Below are 12,794 nucleotides of genomic sequence, written 5' to 3'. Positions count from 1 at the left end.
CCTCAACGACACGAGCACAACATCCATCCATCTTCACAACCGCAACAAGACGCACTCCACGCTGATTTACGTGTGACCATTTATTCATTGTCAATCTCATTCATCATATCTGCGCTCATACTAATCCCCCCCAGCAAACCAATGTACATACACATGGCGGGCATCCACAGCCGTCCGCCTTCATCAAGCCATCCCCCGTGGTCAATTTTTGGCCCCAGCCCAAGACCCCAGGGCCGCTCGCCAACAAAAGAGAGTAAGAAGTATAAAACGAGAAGCCATGTCCTTAATAATAAATATACCGTTTTAAAGAGTCCAGAGTCCATTTGACTGTTTTGCCAATCCCCCCCAACTATCCGGGTATCGTAGCCATAACTTGGTCCAAAACAACAGAAGAGAATAGAGAGCCGAAGGAGACAGACAGAGAGAAAAAGCATTTTAATAATCTTCCCACCCGCCATCCTCGCCATCTACTTCTATCGTCGTGCCCAGCGCTTCCTTTCCCTGGCGAATCATGTCCTGTAACTGTTTATTGAACGCTGCAATGCGAACGTCTGTGTCGCGTTCTTCGCGGTGTCGTCGAGCAGCAAGGTGCTTGGCTTCTGCGTCGAGGCGCGGACTATTGTCTAGGTCGTCTACGGCTCCGCGACTGGATGCCGTGGACGCACTGCTGTGTGTGCGGCTGTGTGTAAATGGCGCATGGCTGGGTGCTGGAATGGCTGATCGTCGCCGTCCATGGCCTCGAGATGAATGCGGTGTGGGTGAGGCCGCGATACTGGGTGCTATGTTGGTCAGTTTCGTCGGCGACGGGGAGCGAGTTGAGGCGTAAGATGCGGATGACGCAGGACGAGCAGGCTCGAGGGTGGCCGGGGGGGAGAGGTTGAAGCCATTCCGGGGGGTGCCTCGAGGTGGTGCTGGACTGGCTACCTTGCTGGAAACGCGGCGATTATGTGGTGTGCTTATCCGACGACCAGTAGCGAGCGAAGGGCCTTGATTGCGATTTCTTGGAGACTGCCTATAGGCAGCAGAGGTCCGCCGAGGAGTGCTGTCCGTTCCACTAGCATGGTCCTTAATCATGACCCAATTTCTGCCCAACTCATCCGTCGGCGCCGTCTGTCGTCTTTTGGCAGCCGGCGCAGATGGAGTTGAGGCGCCGCTGGATATGAGCGTGTCCTCGGTGGCTTCTTGATCGTAAAAAGCATGTGCTTGCGGGAAATGCCCTGGTATTCGATGGTGTTGCTCGTCGTCCTCATCATTTTGCAGCCAGGCCGGGTCCAGTATTGATCCATCTGGAATGATGCCATCGCCGGGCTGCATCTCAAAGCCTCTTCCCCCACCAGCATAAAATCCTTTGAACGCACCCGCTTTGCAAAACTCCCATACCTTCCCCACGACGCCACCTATGGTACTAAAGGCCAGCGTACCCCATCCTGGAGATTGGTAGGGCTGCGCAGGAAGGTTGAATAAGGGAGTATGCCCAGTGGGGTCCGTAAAATCATTATCATGTCGCGAGCGCTTGGAGCCAAGGGCTTTTCGGTAGTCAGACTCGGAGTAGGTGCTGTCGCCCAAAATTCCGCTTTCCCCCGGTCCGCTGGCAGGTGTGTCGAGCTGTCCGGCAAGTGTGTAGGCCCTGCCGTTGTGGGCAGCATGTCTCCCCGCGGGCGTTATCAGAACAGTGCTGGCGTTGGTGGTGATATCGTCGTGGATGCCCTCTTGTTGTTGGGCATGATCAAATTGTCTAGCATCGTCGCGGATGCGCTTGCGCTTAGGAGTAGGCCCCTCTCCGCAAGGTCGACTCTGTGTTAAATATCCGGAGCTCGATGCTGGAGACACCGGGGGCCGGAAGAGGCCCTGGTGGATTCCGTCGGTGTGAAAGCCCCCGGGCATGTGGAAGCCAGAGGAGAAGGTCATAACTTCTATAAGGCTGAGAGAAGCTGGGCGAGAATGCTCAGCCAGGTGGGGTGTCGAATTTGAGAATAGCCAGCAGCTGACCGTGACCCAAGCTGCTAGTCGAGGTCGCGTCTGTGACTGAGCTTGCTTCAGTGTAGTAGCATGCAACAAACACGCATGATAACGATTCTCATCGGCCTGAAGGGAAGTTTTTCTTTGCCGCGAAGGACTGTCCCAAGACTTCAACAGTGCAGGGGTCAAAGGCGGCGATGGAATACCTTGGGATGCTGGAGCACTCTAGCTGTGAAGGCGTCGACTTGATGACCTCTGTTTGCTGCACGCGGGGCAAACAAGCTTGTCGGCACACGTCGGTCGTGCGTCGTGTTGTCGTGTGTCGTCCAACAAATGTCCAGCAAATCACAGCCGGTCGCACCAGTCGGTTTCGTAGCCTGCCGAGATGGAGATTCGTCCTCGTTCAAGGTGGCGGTGGTGCGTATGCAGCGCCGTGGTGCTCGTGACCTGGGAGCAAATCAGGCACGAGATTGGAAATGGTCTGTATCGCCAAATGGCTGCCTCGTTCCAGCAAGGCAGGCGACGACGGACGGTGGAGGATGAAAATGCCCAGCGAACAATGCCCCTAAATAAAAGGATGAATTGATTAAAGACTGCAACTCGTAGAGCGGTGTCCCTGCAGCGCAAGCAAAGGCATTGGCCTTTTTTCTAAGCGGTGAAGAACCCCAAGTTAAACACCAAGGAGCCCGGTATGATCAGCCGCAGGAGCGGGCCGACAGACGGCAGAGATGAAGGTTGGTGGCAAGATGGGGGTTTGGGTCATTGGCCTGGCCGCTTTTGCGTACGGAGTAGTGAATAGTTGAAAAGACGGTGCAATAAATAATAGGGGTTGTTTTATCTCGATGATTCAAATCTGAATGAAGTGTCCAGACGCGACTGTGAACTACTAACTGTCCAAGTGGTTGACCCGGCCGGCTGACCTTGCATTGTTGGCGGGGCACAAAAGCTACATGTACCCAGGTACCTTGTTGATGGGTGTGAACTAGAAAGTTTACGGAGTAGTTTGTTGGGGAAATCAACAACGATTCGCTCCACCGACGGAGAACGAGAGCTGAAGACAAGGATACTCCGCGCTGGCTCGCTAGGCTCGTCGCCGTTGCCTGGGGTGATGATCTGTTTCGCCAACAAGTGCTCCGTCCATACTCCGTATAATTGCCTGTAATTTACCTGCCCAGAAACTGTCCTCTCCGGCCATCCGTTTACCATTTGCAGCCTTGCTTTTCACGTTGCCGGTACATAGAGTTCAAAGTTTCCCATGTGTCGTGTGTCGTTTCATCGAGGCCAAGACAGAGCAGCCACTACTCCGTACACCACTACTAGTACTTGGTAGTAACCCTCTTGTCTCACCACAAACCACAGCTGAAGTATTCAACTTCTATTCCCAAGTACAAATCTAAACCACTAAGCGAAAAATAAAAGTCAGCCCGCATCCTTACCATGCCGGCCGAGTATGCTTGCGCAAATCTATCCGTCTCCGCTCAAAGAAAAGCAAAGCATCCCATCATGGTCCCATAACCGACAAAAATAACAAAATAAACGCAATCAAGTGCGCCAGCCCAGTCATGTCATTGGTAGTCCGTCAATCCATTAATCCCTCGAGTAGTACTCGTCCTGCATCTTGGTCTTCTCCTCAGTAACTCCCCCCTCCACACCCTTCACCCCGTCAACATGCTGCTTGGTGCCCCAAAACTTCTCCCTCTCTTCTAGCAGGTCCTCGGCCCATGCTTTGGTCTCGTCTAGCACCATCTTGCTCGATACGTATGCAAATTCGCCCAGGTCGAGGGCACCCTCGGCGCGCTTCTCGTATTCCATCATTTGCAGCAGCAGCTCCATCTTGTCAATGTCGTGGACATATTGGCTCTCGAGCGTCTTGGAATCCTCGTACTCGTCCCAAATGGCTCGGATATCCTCGCCGACCGCAGCATCGTCCTTGTTGCCAAGCAAATTCTTGGTGAGGTAGTGCATGGTCAGACTCTCCCGTCGGCTCTTTTCAGGCTTAGGGACGCCATCTACGGGGGTGATGTCGCCGACGAGGAGTTCAGCCATGTCGTGAATAAGGCACATCTTCATGCATTTGTGGAGGTCAATGCGTTTGGCGAGTGACGGGGGAGCGAACATGGAGATGATGGACATGCGGTACATGTGGTCGGCGATGGACTCGCCTCTGCGCCATGTTAGCAGTCGCCTGCGTTAAAAAGGTATTGACCCAAGGTACGCTGCTTCGCGGTCAAGATGGGGTCCTGGGTGCTGCCGTACCTCTCGATGCCAAATCGTCTCCAGCCTTCGCGCTTCGTCGTCTTGAGTCGTTCAATCATGTGGAAAAGGGCAAGGGGAGACTGGCCTCCCGACTTGGGGGCATCACCGGGAATTGCATCGACCACCTTTTCCACTTCCCATTCTCCAGAGACCTTGACCATTGGCGTAAAGCCCAGGTCTAGCCTTGTCAGCTGCCTTGTTTCTCCTTGGTGTCTGCTGCAAAACCTACTAGAAATGTCCGGCTTGCCGTTATTCTTCTGATCCGCTTGCGATCCCATCTTTGCGAGCGGTTGCTGTGATGTGTCGTCTGGTGGTACCTTGTTTTTTTTTGTTTTGCTCCAACCGAATCGCGGGGCTTATCAGGTGGGTGAAGAGGGGTGGGCGGGGTCCAATACCAACGGTTTGTTGGACGAATGAAGCAAGCTGGATGTCACGATATGACAAGAAATGGACGGGAAACAGCAGCGAAGGATATACAGAAAAACAAGTTTCATCCACGTGCCAAACAAAAACATTCAATGTTTGCTTGGTCACCGGAAAGCGCCACAGTTCGGCAGTCCGTCCAGCATCCTTGCCGAGTCTGGCAAATCGAGTGACCAATGCCGGTCAATCCAATGTCAGGTCCGTGTGATGAGTGGTCAGGCGGAAAGCGCTGGAGTCATCATTTGCCCCACATCCCCGTACCCAGGCAGGCGGTCGGTGGTCCAGTCGTTCTTCATGACAATAACCCTACCCTACACCTCGAAACATCTGGATGAAGGCATCACAACTGAACTATTTCCCAGCCTTGGTGGCTGGAGTTTCTCGAAATCGCACACTGCAAGACAATTTTGTTGACCTTTGTTATGGAGCACGTTCCCGGAAACACATGACACAAAACGTCACGAAAGATGCAGCGCGCAGGTAATATTCCTTATAAATACAATCTGTCTCTAAACCAAGACTCTACCGTTCCATCGAGCTGCTATTGAACAAGAGTAGAGGATGAAGACATATGACAACTATCTCTGCCGAAGGTTCCTCCGCCCTGATAGTGCAACAGAAAGTAGCGTCACAATACCCGCCTCACAATGCCCGTCCGTTATCCCTACCGCCAAAGACCAGAGTATACATGGCCTCTACGTTTTCAGGTCTCACAACTTTACCGCAATCGCCAAGTTGTAACTGATCTGTGTAGGAACTTTCTAGCCGCCAACCCGATCTCCGCTCATCTCGCGCGCCGAAAGTGACCGCTGAGGCTCGCCTGGTGGCAAGGCGGTACCCTCAGGCAAAGCTTCGGCTTGCTCCCGGAGCTTCTGACCCAAATCTCAAATCTTCCGATCTAGATCTAGAAGCTATGTCCTTGTGATCCCTTTCGGAGCGTCTAATGGTTGTCCTCGTGAAGAAGAAAGCCTCTCTTTCTCGCCGCAGCAACCATCTTTCCACCACCGTAGGCAAAGCACGGCAGTCAGAAAGACAAATGCGCTGGCAAGTGAAATTGCCGCGTTTGCCAGGATGATTCGTTGATGTTGAGCGGCTGGCAACGAGGCGAATGACACCGTTTCAAGATCGATCAGATAGCGATGAGCGCTGTCAGGAGTAGCCATTTCTGTTCGTACCTCCGATGATTTGAACTGCAACTCTGTATATATTTGGTCCGGTAAAGAGAATTGCCATCGTGGAAGGACTTCGGCGCCGAGTGTTTTGACCGTACAGCTTTGATGCAGAGTAGATACAGTGCTGAAGGTGGCTCTAAGAGAGGGAGTATCAAGATCAAGCTGGTTTTTATAGTTTCTAGAGCCGCATGTCCCTCCACACATAGCAACACCTGTCTCTGTGCGGTTCCTTCACTGGCGAAGACGTGCTGCCAAGGAGCAAAGAAGTGCCGTTGAACACTGCTGGCATCGGCTGCGAATACCAGCGCGAGCTGTGAGTGACATGGCGCTTAATCGCAGACAGAGGGATAAGACGAGTGAATACGAAAGTCAAGACAAAGGTTTTAAAATTAGGTAACTTTCCATTGAGGATGTCAGTTTGAACAGGCATTGAACACGAAAGTAAGAAATATGTTTTGAAGTCAGGCAACCATTCATTTCGGACCTCTTATTGAACAGGGAATCACTCTAGAGTTCCTGTTGCACTACTTCTTCCCTCTATATCGTGCTGACTTCGTGTTCTCACTATATGGAATGGTTTTAAGGCAACAAAAGCGCTGCGTATGCATAGGTTCCACATAATCTTTTACACATCTACATGTTTCTAAACGCAGAGACTTTCAAATGAACAACAAAGAAGTGCAGTTTATTCTAGAAAGCAAAAGGACTACTAGGAAGAGCACAAAAGGAATATATCAGGGCCGTCGGGGGACCTAGAAGCCCCAGCTCATGTAGTCTAACAGTTAAATGAATAAGGGTAAAAATGCTAAAATTTCTCGAAAAGTCCGACAGATGAGCTGCCGTGAATGATGCTCAAGTGGCTCAAATTTCAGCTTGCGTGAAGAAGTGTTCAGAGAGTAGTTTCGCCTGACGTTGGATAGGCTTATATGCCATCCGCAGTGCCGACTATTAGAAGTCGGAACAGACGAGTAGTCACGCATGTTGGGGAACAAGGTTGGTACAAATACTTGAACATATACTATAGCTCCTACACCGATAAACTTTGAAAGCCGTCTTGCGCTGCATACAATAACCCAAAGTTTTCGTATGACTTCTTAACGCTGTCGGTTACTACACGCAATGCAGACGTAAAACAAGAAAATGACGAAACCACCCGAGAGAGCAACAATTAAACTCATGGTATTTGTTGATAACTCTCGTCGGTAAATGGTGGATAAACCGTGATCGATTTGTGCGAGGGAACGAATCGCAACCACGGGCATTTTGCTGCTGGGCAACTTTGACTATGAGTTCAGCATTAGATGGATGTCATGTCAAATGGTAACGAAGGAGGAGTTGGGTATGCGGACCTTGTCTGGTGGTTATGAATATAAGGGTAAAAGTAGATGAAAAGGCTGAAAAGAGATGAGATTCGAAATTGTAAAAAAACTTGTTGATCGATCAACGCTAGAAGTGGCGGGGAAAGTGGTAGATATAGGATTCAATCTTTTGTCGTCTACATACATGATAATACGAAATTCTTTCAAGTCCCAGCTCCTTCTCCATCTTGGTATGTGTGATTGAAGACCTTCGTTTCACAACAAACAAGGCTTGTCTCTAAGAATCCATGGAACCTTCGCTGCAACAAGCGTACAAAGACAATCCGATTTTCTTTGTCCCAATCACACAAAAGCTGCAGCCCATGAATAGTTTTTTTTTTTGGTGTTCAACATAGACATCAAGAGACTTGCCACCTGAGCAGTTGCACGCCGCGCCCCATTCGAGTTTGAGTGCTCGCCCCCCTAATGCTTCTGCATTGAGTCTGATTCTTCATAAGACGGAGGCAAAGTCTGTGTCCGAGACGGTCTCTGAACCGGATCCGGCTTTGCAGATTTGCATTGGTCTTTGCGCCTAAAACAAAGCCATACGCCGATACAAACCGCGCCGCAAATCAAAGCCAAAACTGCACAAAGTATCCCAAATGATGAGAGACCAAAGGAGCGTTTGACATGTTCATGAAATGTGGAGGAGCGAGATATCGCAAGGACGGGCATATTGTGCGTAGGCTCGTGTTCACACAAGTGTGCATATGCTATGATATCCGTCAGCGCCTACTTCAAGACCCAGCCATTGGCAGTTGGATATTACCTGCGGTATAGCGGGCTGTGTTGTTTCGACGGACAAAGGCCCCGGCAGTGATGAGATATGGTGTCGGAGGATTCAGTTGTGAATTTGAGAATCACGAATGACCGCAGAAGCAAAGGATTATCAGTTGCACTTCATCATCAGCGAGCCACGGGCATCAAACACTCGGAGTCTTCCCCCCTCGCTTTGTGCCGATGGCCCCGGCGTCACTTTTGCTTTCAACCCCCATGAGTGACGACTTGGCACATAGACAAATCTCTATCATCTCCATGCTGAAACGGCCCGCAAAGAAATACATGTCATTCATTCATTCATGACCCTTTGAGTCCCAGGCCTTCATCGCACCCCAAGTTGAAACGGCCCACCCGAAACTGACTGGCCCTCCGAGAACAAAGAATCCCCCAAGAACCACCACGCCGGTAAATCAGTAATTCTCCCAAATATCCTTCACATACCCTTCCGTCAGCCGCTCGTCATCTCCATAGACCTGTTGCCAGCCGACGAACCCCCTGTCCAACACATACACCTCCTGCTCTGCAGCGATCGCCTCCCCACCCCCAAGACTCCTCAGCAGCCCGTCCTTTTCGCGCAGATACTTGAGGGCGGCGCTCGGGCCACGCTGCTGACTGAGTGCGCAATGGAAAACGACCGTCTTCTTGTCCTGCAGCCTGCGCACGAGGGTGGGCATCATGGCGTCGAGCTGGCCGATGGGAATGTTGGTGGAACCTCTGATGTGGCCGCCTATGTGGTCTGCAACGAGTGTCACTACCAAATGTCTGTCCGACCAGACATGTATGATTATACATGGTGCATGCTAGGAGTGGCGATCCGGGGGACATCTGGTCTTGCTTGGGGCTTACGTACCGTCATCTCGTACGTCAATGATGGCAAAAGAGGTGTTGGCAGCGTCCTTCTCGGCCAGGATCTTCTCGGAGAGAGACTTGGCGGACATGCGCCGCAGACTGGCAATCGTGGTCATGGTATGAATGAATGATAGTGACGGTGATAGCGGCTGGATGGCGAATCTGGAAAAATTCATCCAGTGACGGGGCGCAAAAGAAAGTGTGGTTGCTGCTTGAGATGTCAAGTAAGAGGTGTAGTAAGTTTGAAGTTTGGAGATGGAGTTGGCCATTGGCAGCGAGTGTCAGGGGTCCACTTGGGCTCCGAGTGAGTTCAATTTGGGAACATTCGAAAACATCTACGAGCATCGCAATAGGCTATTGTGTCACTACTGCCGCGATTCATATAGTTCACTATCCAGCCAAGTTTATGACAAGTGATCAAGGCTTTGCTTCTTCTCAGCCTGGGAATAGTGTCAAGACGCAGGTTGACTCAGTCACAGCATCCCGCCTCCACATGGTACTGGAGATGCCCATGCGCTTGATACTCGAAGAAAAAGTTTCCAAATATATGTTTCTTGTATAATGGATATCATACGCTCCTCCAAACTCCACAAATGCACACATATAATACAAATCACCTAACCAAGCATCATAACCATGTCATAACGTACAACGCCCCGCAACCCTACGAGAATGTAGCCAAAAAGACAACAAGATGCAGCCCAAGACCGACCTGATAGCTCATGCTTTCCCTAGCCATCCGGCATTGATAAAAAAGTCAAATATTCTAGCCCCTTTTTGTGAGTCGAGTCGGCAAATCTCCTTAGCTTGTTTCTTCTTCAGGGTTCCGTTGGTCTTGAGCGCCTCCTTGAGAATCTGCTCCTTGATCATTAAATAGGGCTTGGGCTGTAGTCGAATAATCTCACACAACTTGGCTTCATCAGGCGTCAGCAGGTGCAGGTCCGCCGCGGTATCTTGATTTAGTTGAAGGGGTTGTACGCCAGAAATAGGCTGTGGCGTGTATTTTGGTCTAGCCGAGGCGTGACCGTTCACTCCGTTGATCCCGTTCACACCGTTCGCTTGGCCATTGACAAGCGGCTTGCTATCACCATTGACGGCCTCGCCATTGGCCTGGGCTGGACGAATGACGAGTTCCGGGGCAACGAGAAGCGACGCGCCACTGGGTGGTTCCGGCGCGGCTTGTTGCTTCGATCGCTGGCTACTGGCGAGCCTCTCTCTGTCCATCGAGCCCATAGGAATGGCCTTTTGTATTCGGGCAGCCTTTTCTGTTTCGTACTTCTCGCCGCTCCTTAGGTCCCCGATCTTCAAGCTTCGCCATTCTTGTAGCTGGGCGATAGCTTGTCGCAGGTTCTGCTCATCGATAATGCCCTGGTTGAAGTCTTCAAAGTCTTTGTGATTCATTATCCTGGCGAAAGGCTTGGCCTTTTGTAACATGTCTTTCTCGTCTTTTGATCGCTTCTTCTCAATCTTGGTGTTTTCCCTGTACTCTAATAAATCGTGTTCAAATATAACCTTTTTGCGATCCACACGTTGAGTCAGCCGACAATTGTAAATATCCATGACAGTGAGCTTGAGCTCCATTTCCGGCTCGAGTTCGCCGGTGCGCGGGTTTATGCCATCGCCAGGGTCAAACTGCATGTGCTGGACCGCCTCTTCGGCCTCGTTGGCATACTCAGTTTCGAATTCAAGACGACCCGGCATGAAACCCTGGATTTCGTGACAGCTAGGAACACTGGCAGTCGGCTTGGTTTTGGGTTGCAAAGCTGGCGCACTCTTGGACTTTTCACGCCGCTCCTCGATCCTTCGCTTCTTTTGCGCCTGAAACTCTTCTCGGGGCACTTGATTTGCGAGTTCGCAATCATGTGGTCTGCATCGTTTTGGAAGAGGGAAATTCGCGGAGTTGACGTAGGTCTCAAGATAGTGATCGCGAACCTCGTCCTTCTCGCGGAACCCGCCGATGTGGTCGGCAATGTCTGCCCAGGACCCGAGACCGTATATTTCGGCGCCTTCCAACAGCAAGAGTTCTTCGTCGGCCCCCCATTCGCGTTCGAAAATGGGAAACGAGTTCTGTTCGATTACCCGGAACTCGTGGGTCCCGGGGTCGTGGTTATTACGAGACTCTCCTTTGGCGAAGCAGGAGACGCATAAGTCGAAATCGGAGCATGATTGGTCTGCACACCTAATGCGAACCTATTCGAAGCAAACGCATATGCGTTAGTAAGGAAATCTTATTGTGGAAGTCGCAAAACCGTGATGACGTATGTCACTTGGCTGACTAGGTGTGGAAATTACATACCGTAGACGTGATATCTGATGAGCAAACGTCGCAAACATATTTCACGCCACCCTCTCCCCTAGTGACTGTCTTCTTACGAATGACACCCATTTGTCACCGTAGCTATAGCGCATTCAAGAAACTCTCCGGAGTGCCCGTCTGCAACCATGGATGTGACTCCGTAGCGAATTTCGGTTGTTGAAGAGCACCGATGACGCCAGAAACAAAGTATCAATGATATCAAGTGTCGTTTTTCCTGCTAAGATGTGTATTTGGATAAATTTGGTTCGATGCGCGGCCGCTTTGATGAAATTGTTGTATGCACGCTGCGAGAGTGAGGTTTGGATATTGGGTGGATGTCGCGATGCGACGTGGATCCCTACAATTGCGCCAGGCCAGTCCTTGGTGGGAGAGCATGGGTTGAGTTGCAGACGGTGAGGAGCAACGCAACAACCAAAGGCCCGTGTTAGTCAGCGTCCGAGCCGTAAACATCACGTGATACCAGCTGCAGAACGCTGTCGTGGCGGGTGCAGTTTACTCCTGGTGGAGACTCCACCTCAATCACCAGCGCCCCACCTGATGCACTGTGGAGCAGATCCAGTCCAACGTTGGCAATTGGGGTGCTGCGGTGTTGGCGAGCCGTAATTGGCTGCACGGCATGGAGTAAGTTGTACAGTCAGTCTACCACCCACGCCTCAGATAGCCGAACCAAAACGTCTTGGCCACGCCGGGAGACTGGCCCGAGCTGGAAGGTCCGCCACGGATTAAGCCGTCCGGCCTACTAATAGTGTATAATAAGTATAAGAGATATTAAATATTTATACTAGGGGTCAAATGCTAATACTATTCATTATCTGTTTTTTATAATATCAAGTCCTGATTATTCCTGCATATACGTAAATATAACCTTGACCCTTGATTCCGCCATACATGTACGGAGTAATATTCCTTAAAAAAACTCTAGCGCTCCCTCTACTAGCGTAAGTTATCTAGTCTACCTAGGTAGTTATTTGATTGCCTGCGCGGACTCCGTAAAGTCGGAATGTGATCGAGCATCCAGCTGTTCAATCCATCGCATTCCATTCTCAAATTTGTCTGTTGAGCTCTCACCGACACAATGAGATCTAGTTGATCTCGACATAGTGATCACGAACAAGAGGCATCCAAATCAAGGCACAAGTCGCAAGCGCAAAGGGAAACACCTGAGGGAGGCCAAAAGTCATGCTCTTAAACATAAACTTCTCGCTAGCGAAATGGCCAAAGGCCACAATGTACGTCCAGTAGGCCATGTTGTACACGGGCCCGATGTGCAAGTTGTAAGCTGCGTAGCAGCGGACAATAGACGTGATGAGGGTCCATGTGCCAAACAGTCGACCTGCCAGCGGGGTTACCTGATCAGTTGCTTTCGGATCATTCTGGGCAGACACGAGCTTGTCGACCGAGTCCTCAGGGTTGAAGACGGCTGTTTCGGGAGGCAGTCTGGTGTTTCGGATGAAGCGCCCATTGTACACACGTCTTGTGAAGTGGAGGGTTGAGTATGTCTGTAAGCAGTTGCCAATAGAGACGACGGAGAGCTGTAGATGACGGGTGTTATTAGGCTTTGTCTTTCAGGTGCTTATATTCGCGCAGAGGGGAACATACGACGAGCATGTAGTAAGGCAGGACACCCTTGCCCTCTGGGAGGAACGACTTGACGAAATCCATTACGAAGCAAACTCTTGG

General features: G+C 50.9%; 5 protein-coding genes across 5 annotated transcripts; all 5 read right to left on the bottom strand.

Moving 5' to 3' along the window:
• Positions 1-435: 435 nt before the first annotated feature.
• Positions 436-1,908, bottom strand: MAA_04831 (uncharacterized protein; the record flags this gene model as incomplete). The annotated part of the gene is made up of 1 exon (XM_007822927.1): positions 436-1,908. The coding sequence occupies one exon, from the start codon at positions 1,906-1,908 to the stop codon at positions 436-438; it is 1,473 nt and encodes a 490-aa protein (XP_007821118.1).
• Positions 1,909-3,546: 1,638 nt separating this feature from the next.
• MAA_04832 (HD domain-containing protein) lies at positions 3,547-4,493 on the bottom strand (the record flags this gene model as incomplete). The annotated part of the gene is made up of 3 exons (XM_007822928.1): positions 3,547-4,123; positions 4,216-4,393; positions 4,445-4,493. 3 exons carry the CDS (start codon positions 4,491-4,493, stop codon positions 3,547-3,549), a joined length of 804 nt encoding a protein of 267 aa, XP_007821119.1.
• Positions 4,494-8,358: 3,865 nt separating this feature from the next.
• On the bottom strand, positions 8,359-8,913 carry MAA_04833 (Rhodanese-like protein; the record flags this gene model as incomplete). The annotated part of the gene is made up of 2 exons (XM_007822929.1): positions 8,359-8,684; positions 8,799-8,913. 2 exons carry the CDS (start codon positions 8,911-8,913, stop codon positions 8,359-8,361), a joined length of 441 nt encoding a protein of 146 aa, XP_007821120.1.
• Positions 8,914-9,517: 604 nt separating this feature from the next.
• Positions 9,518-11,183, bottom strand: MAA_04834 (transcriptional adaptor-like protein; the record flags this gene model as incomplete). The annotated part of the gene is made up of 2 exons (XM_007822930.2): positions 9,518-10,987; positions 11,094-11,183. The coding sequence occupies 2 exons, from the start codon at positions 11,181-11,183 to the stop codon at positions 9,518-9,520; spliced, it is 1,560 nt and encodes a 519-aa protein (XP_007821121.2).
• Positions 11,184-12,196: 1,013 nt separating this feature from the next.
• On the bottom strand, positions 12,197-12,776 carry MAA_04835 (transmembrane domain-containing protein; the record flags this gene model as incomplete). The annotated part of the gene is made up of 2 exons (XM_007822931.1): positions 12,197-12,646; positions 12,714-12,776. 2 exons carry the CDS (start codon positions 12,774-12,776, stop codon positions 12,197-12,199), a joined length of 513 nt encoding a protein of 170 aa, XP_007821122.1.
• Positions 12,777-12,794: the final 18 nt, after the last annotated feature.

The sequence above is a fragment of the Metarhizium robertsii genome (assembly GCF_000187425.2).
Source record: "Metarhizium robertsii ARSEF 23 chromosome Unknown MAA_Scf_1, whole genome shotgun sequence".
Classification (NCBI taxonomy): domain Eukaryota; kingdom Fungi; phylum Ascomycota; class Sordariomycetes; order Hypocreales; family Clavicipitaceae; genus Metarhizium; species Metarhizium robertsii.
The sequence above is the reverse complement of the archived record's forward strand: the minus strand, read 5'-3'. Positions and strand labels throughout refer to the sequence as shown.